Source organism: Cajanus cajan, chromosome 3, assembly GCF_000230855.2.
Source record: "Cajanus cajan strain Asha chromosome 3, NIPB_CcT2T_4, whole genome shotgun sequence".
Classification (NCBI taxonomy): Eukaryota; Viridiplantae; Streptophyta; class Magnoliopsida; order Fabales; family Fabaceae; genus Cajanus; species Cajanus cajan.
Window position 1 is genome coordinate 68,825,814 of NC_138519.1, and position 12,291 is coordinate 68,838,104.

Sequence of the window (12,291 nt, forward strand, 5' to 3'; positions counted from 1 at the left end):
AGTCTTAATTTTGATTACAGGTTGTCATATTAAAAAAATTCTATAATCAACCTTTTAACAAAATTTTAAATTAGTCAAACTAATCTCAAAGTTTTGTAAAGAAAGATTAATAAATACGTCATTAATTTTATTAAAAGTAGTTATAATGAAAAATATTATTTAAATATTTGATTTTTTATTAGTATCATTTGTTAGAACTATTATAATTAAAATTTGCATTTTAATTAAAAGTTGTGTATATAAATTTACAAATTTACTTTTCCCATCACTCATATACATACATATACATATATATATATATATATATATATATATATATATATATATATATATATAATTTATTTTTTCCAATTAATTAAGGTAACTTAGATCATCAATTAAATTATGTCACTATTTCATATAAAGCACATATAAAATTATCGTCCTATTTCAATCAAATTTTTATAAAATATAATTATGATATTATAGTTTATAACAATTCATATTAAGAAATTAATAATTTGATTTTATATTTAGTTGATACTTACATATCTTAAACAACATATTAATTCATAATTAAGAGACATAATTTGATTAAAATGACAGTTGTAGAAAATAATAAATGATATGTAATTATTATTTATTAATTTATTATGAAATATAAAGGTGTATATATAAATAATTTAATTATCTTTTTCTTCCTTTTCCATGACCTTTGCCTAAAATGTGAGAGAGTGCATTTCCATTTACATCGGTCAAGCCAGCATCCAGGTCAAAAACACTTGCTCGGAGCTTTATTGTCTTGAGCATGACATTCAAGTTACAATTAAATAATATATAATTTAATTATAACTTATAATAATAGTATATCATAATATCTATTTAAGAAATGACTTTTTTTGCCTAAATTAAAAATCCCTCTACTAGCAAATGCTATTAGAATGACCCTTTTTCTCTATTTTAAAAAAAAGTACAACTAATTAGTATAAAAAAGATATTAAATAATTATTTTAGGTTAGATAGTATAGATTTTATATAAAAAAAAATTATAGAATTTTATCATAATTAATTAGCATTAATTATGAATTTAATAACAATTAAAACATATAACCATCAATTTTGTAATTAATTTCAATAAAGTGTGATTTTATATTTAAAGATGAAAAGAAAAATAGTTGGAATTCATAGAGAATGTAAAATGAAAAATTAAGGTAATAAAAAAAGTTATAATTTAGACATGCATTTATTATTTTTAATTCTAAATAAAAACTATCAAAAGTGAGTGTCAGGAATTATGAATCTAAACTTAGTGATCTACCATGAAGATTTGAACCACAAAATAATGTTGAATTAGAAATTTTGTGACTAAATAAAAAATCCAACACATAATAAATGAAACTAAAACAAAAATATCACATGTTTAAATTAATCCTACTCAAGAAGACTACAATTACAATTTCAATGTCATTCCATATTGGAGAGTCATCATCCAGTGTTGTTAACATTAGAATAGATATAAGAATTTAATATACTAAAGTAATAGTGAGAAATAATTCAAAAGACATAATATCTAAATTTATATGAGTATTTCGACAAAGAGATTCAGTTTACCAAATTGAGTAAAAAAATTGATTAAATTTCAGTTTGTTATATTAGTAAATTTTCTATCTTAACTAAAAGAGTATGTATTACAAGAAATCACACCTACCTCTTTCGGTGATAATCTAAAACGAAGGTGCGACTATATATTACATGTACGTGACAAAGAAGTGGTCATCACGATTTTATGAGAAAAAAAATCGTTGAATTGGGTGCAAACATTGGGCATATATGGAGGTGCGACCAATAGTTTTCGCTTCAACAGAAAATAATGACTATGAAACAGCAAAAGGGATGAGCCATCATAAATGGAGAAGAACAATGGCTATGAAGCTCCTTAATCCAAATATTTAGGATTTGTAGATATGGAAATATAAGATTTGTAATTATGGAGATATATATTAAAATAAGAAAGATATTATAGAATGACATGTAAATAAAAGAGATAATACAAAATGACATATAAACATTTTTTTTGACATGATAGCCTTTTAGAGATCTTTTAAGCTAATGTATCAACTTAATACAAAATAACTTGACTTTTATATTATAAATAAATAGGTAGATAGATAGATATAATACAAATATGTACAAAGCTTGTAAGTCAACTCCTCCAATAATAGGAACAGTGTTTAACTGATTCTAATGCTAATAGAATCACTAGAATCGTAGATATTTATCAATCAACGACACGCGCAAATTACCTTAATCAATCCTCAAATCACAGGGACTGGGAGAACATGTTTAACATAGTGCAACATATAACTTGAATAAGCGACCCCAATATGATGAACAAGAAGATCACAGCTTCAAAAACCTTTCTATTACAACAAACGAATTGCGAAAAAGAACAATTGATCTAACTATAATTCGTCTCCTCACTGCACTAAATATACAAGATTGAAGATAACAAAAATCAATCAACAAATCACACATATAAAGGTTTGTTGGTCCATTTTCTATTACTAAGGTCATTGAATTTCACTCACGTTCATATGCACAAATTGGAAAGAATCCAATGAATAATAAGATGAAAAAAAAAATTCCATTTATCTTTAGACACACTGTAACCACTTGAAAAACAATTTGACTCTGCTGATGTTATACGATGTAGGCTTGATAAATTATGCATGCTTTTGTGCTTTGCATCAGCCTGAGCACTCAAAGCTTTCCTTCATGCACTTCTGTTTTCTCTGTGGTTGGGTAAGACAACCTTCTTCTAGCTTTAGTAGTCCCTTTTGCATTACCTAAGGGTTTAGTCCCTTTAGCTTTAGCAGAAGGAGGTTTGATTGAAACTGCTTGTTTTTTTGATGACTTCTTATCCTTCTCAACTTTACTTGGCTTCCTGTTTTCATCTATCCTAGGGCTAGTGGTTACACTGGTGACACGGCTTTCCCAAGGGCGTGCAGCAATCCAACGGTCCTTCCAGCTCCAACTCCAACTAGCTTTGCCAAGTTCATAATTTCCTAGACCTTGGCTAGAGTTGGCCCTCCACTATTGTTCATAAGATATGCACGTGAATTTTAGTAGAACTAAGGGAAACAAGGTAATGTGAGTACTCATTGCTAAGATTAACCTACCTGATGAGAGAAGGCATATGCCATGGTTCTTTCCCTCTTGACTGCTGCTTCTTCTCTCAGATGTAACCTTGCAAGGATTTCCTCCATGGTTTCAGAACCACCACACCATTCCACCTGTTATTTGTTCAAACTGTTGGTCAGAAAAAGGGTGATGGAAGAAGGTCAAACAGACTCATGTATCTGGTGAAATAATTCCATCACTGTTATATGAAAAGGAAAAACAAATATCTGGAATCTGATTTCAATTAAGTACACATGTTTATGACATTTTGCTAAGCATTTTTTAATTTAGTACTATAGAAAATAGAAGTATCTAGAAGGCTAGATATGCATCACATAATTTCTAATACAAAATGATAGCAGCATCTTTACAAACAAAACCAACGTCCTAGTTAACTAAAACATAACAATTTGGTCTACATGAAATAATCAACTTCATGTTTTTTTTAATAATCATAATATTGGTAAGAAATATTCACCATTAAAAGTAGGGATTTAATCTCCATCGGAGACTATGAACACATACAAAGTAAGTATTCCCTTCTTAATATAATTTATTCCATATACAAGATAAGGATCCAAAATTTGGACAATTTGGTCAAGGAACACAAACTACTATCACTTGTACCAATCAATATTGGTATACACAACTTCATGCTTGGTAAGAGGAAATGAGGGAAAGGTGAAAACATTAGCATGGGCATCTTTGATATTTCCAAACATTTATACCAACGAGAGATATTTTGAACATGCCTCCAATGTCTAACCCCTAACTATAGGATTAGGGATGGCAACGGGGCGGGTCGGGTACGGGTTTTATGATACCCATCCCTGTCCCCGCAAGTCAAACCCATCCTTGTTCCAGTACCCGTATTCGTCGGGTATATAATTTTCATCTTCATTCTTGTCCCTGTCGAGTATCGGGTATATCTGTACCCGTCAAAAATTATTATTATTTTTTTGTAAAAAAAATACAATATTTTTAAATTATTTTCTTTTATATTATAATTATAATTAGGTTGTTTCTCTATCTCATATTATAATAAATAATCACACATAATAAAATATTAAAATTCTTTAACATAATTAAATCGGAAGTGAGCATTAAATTGAGAATGGGAACGGGGACGGGTACGGGGCAGGTAAATATATACCCGTACCCGTACCCGATTTAATATATCAGGTTTGTCAAACTAGATATTTCCTGTCAAAGTCGGGACGAGTTCGAGTATTACCCACGGATACAAGTATATTTTCCATCCCTATATAGGATAATGGACCTCAGAGTCAAGCTGATTCATGCAGAGATTCCCCACCCATGGTGCGGTTTCAGTAACTTAATGCATTTATAAGTCGCATAGAAAGGCATAAATAGATCTTCAAGATAATTACAAATAAATACATACTCAAAACAGGTAAACATATGAAACCACAAATATACCTTTGGATATTAATTAATATATAAACATAGTAATAGAAAGAGTGATCAACAAACTGACATCAGTTTGAAAAGAAAAATTGTAGAATACCATCAGTGGAAACTGGAAACCTTTTAGCATTACAAGCTAGCACACCATGAAGCAGGGAAGGTTACCTCCAGGTCATGAATCTTGGCCTCAAGTTTTAGTTGAGAATGTAGTTTCTTCCTCCTGATCCTGTCTTCTGTCACCATACATATGCGGCGAGCTCTAATCTCAGCTTGTATCTTGCTCCATGAATGAAGATAAGTTATAGTTGTAATGGCTTGTTTTTGAACAGAGCAACCTTGAGTCTGGATCTTCAGTTTTGTGAATCCTTTCAAGCGACGTAAATATTTTCTAGCCTAGTGGATTCAAAAGTGAGCACCATAAAACAAAGTCAGCAGAAGAGACTAACAGAAGGGTTGTATTATGATAAACAAGTAACACATGCATACATGTTTCAGCTTAAATAATATCATAAATGGTATGCATGTAAGACAATAGCATGTAGACATCCATAGTTGAATATAAAAAGAAACACACTTGTTACGGATGTGCTAGAATCATTAAAGTTGGGTTGGACTTGGTTTGTCTCTTCTCTGTGAAACTTAAATTCAAATTGACATACCTTATAAGCCCGGAATGCTGTTTGGATCCTTGTTGCAGCAATAGTTTCAACTGATACCCCATCAGACACTTGATTTTCACTTTTACTGCCATTTGCTAAACCATTTGACCTTTTTCCTCTATAATTCTTAGTCTGCAACACAATTAATTTTGATGAAGCTAAATATCCCAAATCCCAATCTCAAAATGTGAGCATATTTTTGGGGACAGAAATTTTCAGGTTACAACAGCCATCATACAAAACAAATTCCAATGTATTCTAACAAATGGCATCGCTGCAGCCTAAATAAAAAAATAAACAGCTAAACTAAGAGGTCATTATAAACAATAACATACGCTGCTTCTCATAAACATGATGTCAGACTCAAGATAAAACGTCAATTTGTAAAAGTCTTGTTTGAAAAGTGAAAACTAATTACATTAGCCCAATAGCATCAGATGATTCAAGTTAGTTGACCTCTATTAGTGAGGCTTGGTTCATGTTGTAATAACTTTTAGGCATATTGCAGTCCAGAACTTTGAATAATTTATGTAGAACAAATCTAAACTTTGCTTTTCAATTATGTCAACAAAGTATTGTGTTTTGACAAATGTCAGTCATTTCACTTCTGGATAAGGACTGACTCGTGTCTAAAGATAACTTACAGTTCAATCCATTATAGGAAAATGAGCACTCACTCTCCAAATCACAAAACCTTAACTACTAAAATAAGGCATGTGATACAGTATGATCTAGATAATCAAAGCATTCAAAAGATTTATTTGATTTTTCTGGAAAACAATGGCAATAAAGAGGTTTACAATAACTTGTTTCATACTCATCCAACTTAATCCATGCAAAAATCGATCAAAGAAATTAAAATTAACAGAAAGTCCAGTGTATTTGTACCTTTACTTTCTTCGATCTGCCTTCTTTTGATTTTCTTAAGCTAATTATCGTCTTAAACCAATCACCTGAACCCATTCTTGATGTCAAGTAGCTTCTTTCAAATTAACATAACCCTGGGATTGTTTTAATGAATATAAAAACATTAAAATAGCACTCTACAAATAAAGATTTTGCGTGTTATTCATAAACAGAAAAAGAAAACAGTGTTGGAGTTCTTGGGATCCTGTCCCCACAGTTTGTCGTTTCCCTTGTTGAAATAATTAACTGAAAAGTTTAGACCTGTTTCTTCAAACATTTGTAATCAAGCCTAATATATAAGTGTACAATTATTCATCCATGAAACATTATGTACTATTATCATATTGATTGGAATAGGATATCATAAGAATAACAGAATATTGGGATATAGGAAGTGAATATTAGGATTTTAAGCTGTATGGAGCAAGCCAAATGTTGAGAATTTATTGTAACTTTTAGAAATTTAGTATTTTAAGGTTGTAGGGTATTTTTAATATTAGGATTATTACATGTAGCAAATAAAGCAAGCTGGGTTTGCCTAGTCAAGGATATCTATTTACTAAGTTTAATTAGACGAATTGATGCTTGAATTTATTTTAAAATCTCTGTTTCTTCCCCCTTATTCTAGTTTTCCTCCATTTCTTTTTTCTCCCACTTCCTGTCTCACTTTCCCTCAGTCTCTTCTTCCCTTCCCTTATCACTAAACTATATCACATAACCACTCGTATAACGATTATATAACCAGAACTTCAGTCCTACAACCTGAACATAAACCAAATTTACAACCACAGGTCTTGCTAGTCATTGTACAACTAGATGCTATCGGCAATAACATGAAGGTCAGAGAGCATACATCTATCAGACTGCATCATAGTTTGCAGCCAGAAAAAATTAAGAAGCAATTATTTGTACATTTCAACAAAACTACAGCTATTATTATAGTCTATTATGTTCTAGTCAATATATAAAAACCGTTTGTTCCCAACAGTAATCACCCAGCCAACTGAAATTCACAATAAAACAACCCAATGATTAGCCTTCCACATCAGACTCATACTATGATCCACCAAAAAGATGGATCAACAACTAAACTGCTTTAAAAAAATGAATAAATCAATAACAAAAATAGATTACATGCTTGATTCCCTAGCAAGCTAACCAAAACATGCCAAAATCCATTCAGGTCTGGCAACATGCCACCCAGAATAACATTTATGAACCCAGAAAAGGGACCAAACAGTGCAAAAACAAGCAACATGCAACTAGGGGAGGATGACATACCAGAGAAGAAGGTGAGAAGTGTCCAAGGTAACCCTTTTTTACTCACTTGGGCAACAAGACTTCTGGATGAAAAAGGAAGTGGGGGACAATAATATCAGCATAGAAGTAAAGAGGAAGGAAAAATCAATACAAAGAGAGAAAAGAGTAAAAGGTAGTAGGTGTAAAACATGGCCCAATTCCACCTTTGATTTACAAGGAGAAAGAAAAAGAAGAAGAAGAAAAAAAAAAAAACTCTCTTTTTCTCTGTCTCACTCAATCAAAGGCTCAACCGACGCAAATAAACACCGCAAGGCCCACACCGAAAAAGAAACAAAAAATGAACATTGGCGTGCAGTTTAGTCTGACAGAGAGTGTAACGTAATATTACATGACACGGTTGCATTCAACAACGGAGGCTACAGCGACAGTAGAACAAATCCTGACAACAGAATCTTGATGCTGACTCTGTTGCTTTTTTGGCACTTTTTTTATTCGTAAAAGGTAAACATTTTCATCTTTTGGAATGAAGATGAACACAGTGAGGTTCACACCCTTGACTTTGTCATGGAAATCTATCTATCTATCTATGCAATACAAGTCATAAGGTTTAAGTAAAATTAAATTAGAATTAAAAACCATTTATTTATTTATTAACAGTAATATACATTATGAACCAGCTTTGGTCCCGGCGAGGCTCGAACTCGCGACCTTCGGCTCATAAGACCAACGCTCTAACCAACTGAGCTACGGGACCTTGACATTTTGTTAATATTTGATTTTTTCTTTCTCAAGTATGCACTTAAAAAATAAATAGCAATTGTTTCATTAAAAAAAAAGGCAAAAATTTACTTATGTTAAAAAAAAAAAGTTAGACAAACACATAAAAAAAATAAAAAGTACTTATTTTATCAAAATAAAAGTACTTTTATTAAATAAAAAATAAAATAAAATAAGCAAACCCACTTTTATATTATGTTGTCAAGTTTATGTACTATATTTGCTTACGAAATTTCAATTAGTCTAGGTATATTTGGAAACAACTCATGAAAATACATAAAAGTGTGGGACCTTATATAATGAATGATCCTCCTGGCCGCATTTGACTTTCACTTAACAATAATTTATTTTCTTTATATTTAATGAAAAAATATATATTTTATATTAATTTTTATTATTAATGTCATTGCGTCTCGTTTTATCTAGATATAGCATGAATCTAATTTATTTTTTAGAATTAAATTGAAAATAAAATACAAAATCTACAAGCAAATTAGGAATTAAGTTTTTGTTAAGAAATAGTAAAGGGATAAACCACAAAAAAAAAGTCTATTAACACACTATCAACGAACTATGTTTGTAGAATTGTTTAACGTTGTAACAGTGTGTTATGAGTTGTATGTTTTATTTAAATTACATGTCATTTGATTTATATTGATGTGATGTTTTTGGTATTTTTAGAGTCATAAAGATTTAGTATTTTTTAAGTATTTAGATGTTTGAAGTTGTTTTGTGTTGAGATTAAAGTTGACTAAAAATAGGAGAAGGTATATAAAATTTTTTGATAACTTCAATTTCATAAGTTCATTTCTTAGAGTTTTAGAAAGAAGTTTCTAGAGATATGAGCTTTGGACCCAAAAGAGTTTTCTTTTCTTTCAACTTCTTTGGAGTGATCAAATATTTCTCTTAAGTTACTTGTGTAGTATCTAACTCGTGATTCGAAGTTGAGGAACTAAGAAACAGATATTGAAGTTGTTGTATGATGAGTTTTCATGAAGTTTCATTCTTCGTCGTTCTTCCTTTTTCTTTCTCATTTTTAGAAGATTCAAGGTAAGATAAACTTGTAGTTTAACCTTTTGCATTGAATATATTGATTTTGCTATGTTGATCATGCCTTGGATGGTATTGATGTTGAATTGGAATGATAAGAACTTTGTTGCTCTATGTTTTTGGTTTTCTTGGTGTTTTGAACTTGAATCGTATTGTTGTTATATATTGCATTTCTTGTGAAATCTAAGTTGTATTGATTGCATAAATGTTGATTGGAAATTTGCATGTTGAATTTGAGATGAAATTGATGAATTTTTAGATGAGAAGTTAAGTTGTTTTTCAGTGAAAATCCTACTCTCTCCCAGTGAGAGCTTACGATGTCCAATGCACGCTCATGATCTGATGAGCACCTATCCAAAATCATGATCTCCCTCAATGACAAAAGTGTCACTCAACAAGAGAATAATTCTATGGCTAGGCCATCCAACGATACATATTGCGCTCGAAAAAGGACCCGTAGGGAGTTTTGCTCGATAGTGAGATATGATCATCTAACGAGAAGACCCACATAGGGTGTTAATTACTTAGCGAGCTATTGACTACTCAACTACAAGTTCCAAAGAAGTTTGACCGTCTAGTGAACCGAAAGCTTGCCCAATGAGAAAAGTCATGAAGTGCTTTCTTCGTTGAGCGAGAGTAGTGTCGCTCAACGAGGAGCTTTAGAGAGCTTAGCTCGCCCAACTAGGACTCTGTTTTCTTGAATTTCTTATGATTTATGCTTTAATCCTATGAAAAAGTTGAAATTTTATTTATTATGAAAATATGTTGTATTATGTTTCTATGGTTAATTAATCATGTTGTAGAATGTTGAAAATGAAATATGTTAAGTTGATTAAGTTGAATTATATGATGTTCCTAATGTTATAAGTTGTGTGATAAATTGAGTTGAATTGTGAAAATGCATGATGCATGTTGAGTCGTGTTGTGAACTTAGAATTAGAAGAGAAAGTGTTGTTTTTAAAGTTGAAATATTCCATTATGTGAATGTGTTGTGATATTTTGAAAGTCCACTGTTGAAAATCTTTCTTGAGTAAATTGTCTATTGAAGTGGAGTTTTGAATCTCATATAAGTCCTTAGTTAATACAGTATGGGGTTAGTTCAAATCATACTATTTATGTTGTGACCTTTGAGTAAGGTATGAAGTCAAAAGGTAAAACCCTTAACTGATTATTGAAAAAAAACGTGGTATCAAGAGGATAGTTAGTAGCAGGCTACACCTACATGTGACTTGGTTAATGCATGTCAATGTCGAGGTGAGATCATACCCAAGCTATACTATACTTGACGATGATACCAGACCTTCCTAATTTAAGTGACAATATCTAAGTAAGCATTTTTGCATTAATATTGAATTGGTAGCCAAAACTATATTGTATGAAATAGATATTATGGATCTTTCTTTATTTTGTCAAATATCTTGTTTTTTATACTTTAAAATAAATATTTTGTAATAAGTATTTGTAAAAGAAGTAATTCTTAAAAAAATAAATAGCAATTGTTTCATAAAAAAAAAGCAAAAACTTATGTTAAAAAAAAGTTAGACAAACACATAAAAAAATTAAAAAAGTACTTATTTTATCAAAATAAAAGTACTTTTATTAAATAAAAAAATTAAACAAGCAAACCCATATTATATTAAATTGTCAAGTTTATGTACTATATTTGCTCACGAAACTTCAATTAGCCTAGGTATATTTTGAAACAACTAATGAAAATACATAAAAATGTGGGCCGTTATATAATGAATGATCCTCGTGTGGCCATTTGACTTTCACTTAACAATAATTTATTTTCTTTATATTAAATGAAAAAATATATATATTATATTAATTTTTATTATTAATGTCATTGCATTTCGTTTTATCCAGAGATGACATGAATCTAACTTATTTATTTAGAATTAAATTGAAAATAAAATATAAAATCTACAAACAAATTAAAGCTAAGTTTTATTCCTCATTATAGATATCTTGAAAAAAGATTTATCTTTTTCTCTTGAATATATGAATTTTGTCATCTACTTGCGAGTGAAATGATCTAACAATGCGATACCATCTTTGTCTAAAACAATGACTTATTTTGTACATTCCTCAGATGGTAGCATTATTAGTATTTCAGAACTTTTTTATTAAACCAAATGTCTTCTTATGTATAGGTACTACCTACAGTATAATAATTTATTTTTAAATTTTAATATAAAACTTGTGTAATACAAAAATTAAGTGATATGAAATCTATCTATATATATATATATATATATATATATATATAATGGGGTTATAATTACACCGGTGTAACTTTTACTAAGTGTTACACTATTTAATAACTTTATATTAAATATGAATTTTGTAAATCCAATCGTTAGATTGAAAGTTCTTTACTCTTACATCATATATACATAATTTTATATTAATTCAAGATGATTTAATACTTCATTCTTATAAAACAAAATTGACGTAATATATTCATTTAAAAATATACTAAAATATGAATTACCTTGAAGTTGTTATTCAATTTTAACAAAATTTGATATACACATATAAAGTAATATGAACTTTCAATCTAACAGTTAGATTTACAAAATTCACATTTAATATAAAGTTATTGAGTGATGTAATACTCAGTAAAAGTTATATCGGTGTAATTATAACCCCTATATATATATAAATAACTCATACCAAAGATTTATATTCAGTTATCACCATATATATATATATATATATATATCCCACAATGATTATTCAATTATTGTTAGGTGAATAGTATTATTGGATCTATTGCATTTTTTTTTTTTTGCAATCATTATTAAAATTTCAACCTTGTTGGACAATTTAAGAAAAAGCAAAAAGTCCAATTATAAGTTGTGAGGCCGGACAAAACTTGACTAACGGTATTTTAGCAAGTTGTACCTTCAATTAGTTCAAAATGATCTTTAAGTGTTACACATTGCAATCAATGAAGAACAAAGAACTTAGAATGCATTTGTAAAAATATTTTTGACAAAGACCGCAAAATAAGCTTGAGTACATTAATATTTATTGAAGAAATATA

General features: G+C 29.7%; 1 protein-coding gene and 1 non-coding gene across 5 annotated transcripts; both read right to left on the reverse strand.

Moving 5' to 3' along the window:
• Positions 1-2,364: 2,364 nt before the first annotated feature.
• Positions 2,365-7,819, reverse strand: IQD9 (IQ-domain 9). 4 transcript variants are annotated; one of them, XM_020384114.2, is made up of 7 exons: positions 7,801-7,819; positions 7,434-7,495; positions 6,135-6,247; positions 5,247-5,378; positions 4,753-4,980; positions 3,159-3,272; positions 2,365-3,072 (listed from the first exon to the last, which is right to left on the reverse strand). In XM_020384114.2, the coding sequence occupies exons 3-7, from the start codon at positions 6,207-6,209 to the stop codon at positions 2,740-2,742; spliced, it is 882 nt and encodes a 293-aa protein (XP_020239703.1). In that variant the 5' UTR covers positions 6,210-6,247; positions 7,434-7,495; positions 7,801-7,819; the 3' UTR covers positions 2,365-2,739. The 4 variants fall into 4 exon arrangements, with proteins under 4 accessions (XP_020239703.1, XP_020239702.1, XP_020239701.1 ...); XM_020384113.3 differs by lacking the exon at positions 7,801-7,819 and adding an exon at positions 7,616-7,714; XM_020384112.3 differs by lacking the exon at positions 7,801-7,819 and having other exon boundaries at positions 7,434-7,727.
• A 273-nt stretch (positions 7,820-8,092) lies between these two features.
• On the reverse strand, positions 8,093-8,166 carry TRNAI-UAU (transfer RNA isoleucine (anticodon UAU)). The gene has a single exon. It is a non-coding gene; the product is annotated as a tRNA-Ile (tRNA).
• Positions 8,167-12,291: the final 4,125 nt, after the last annotated feature.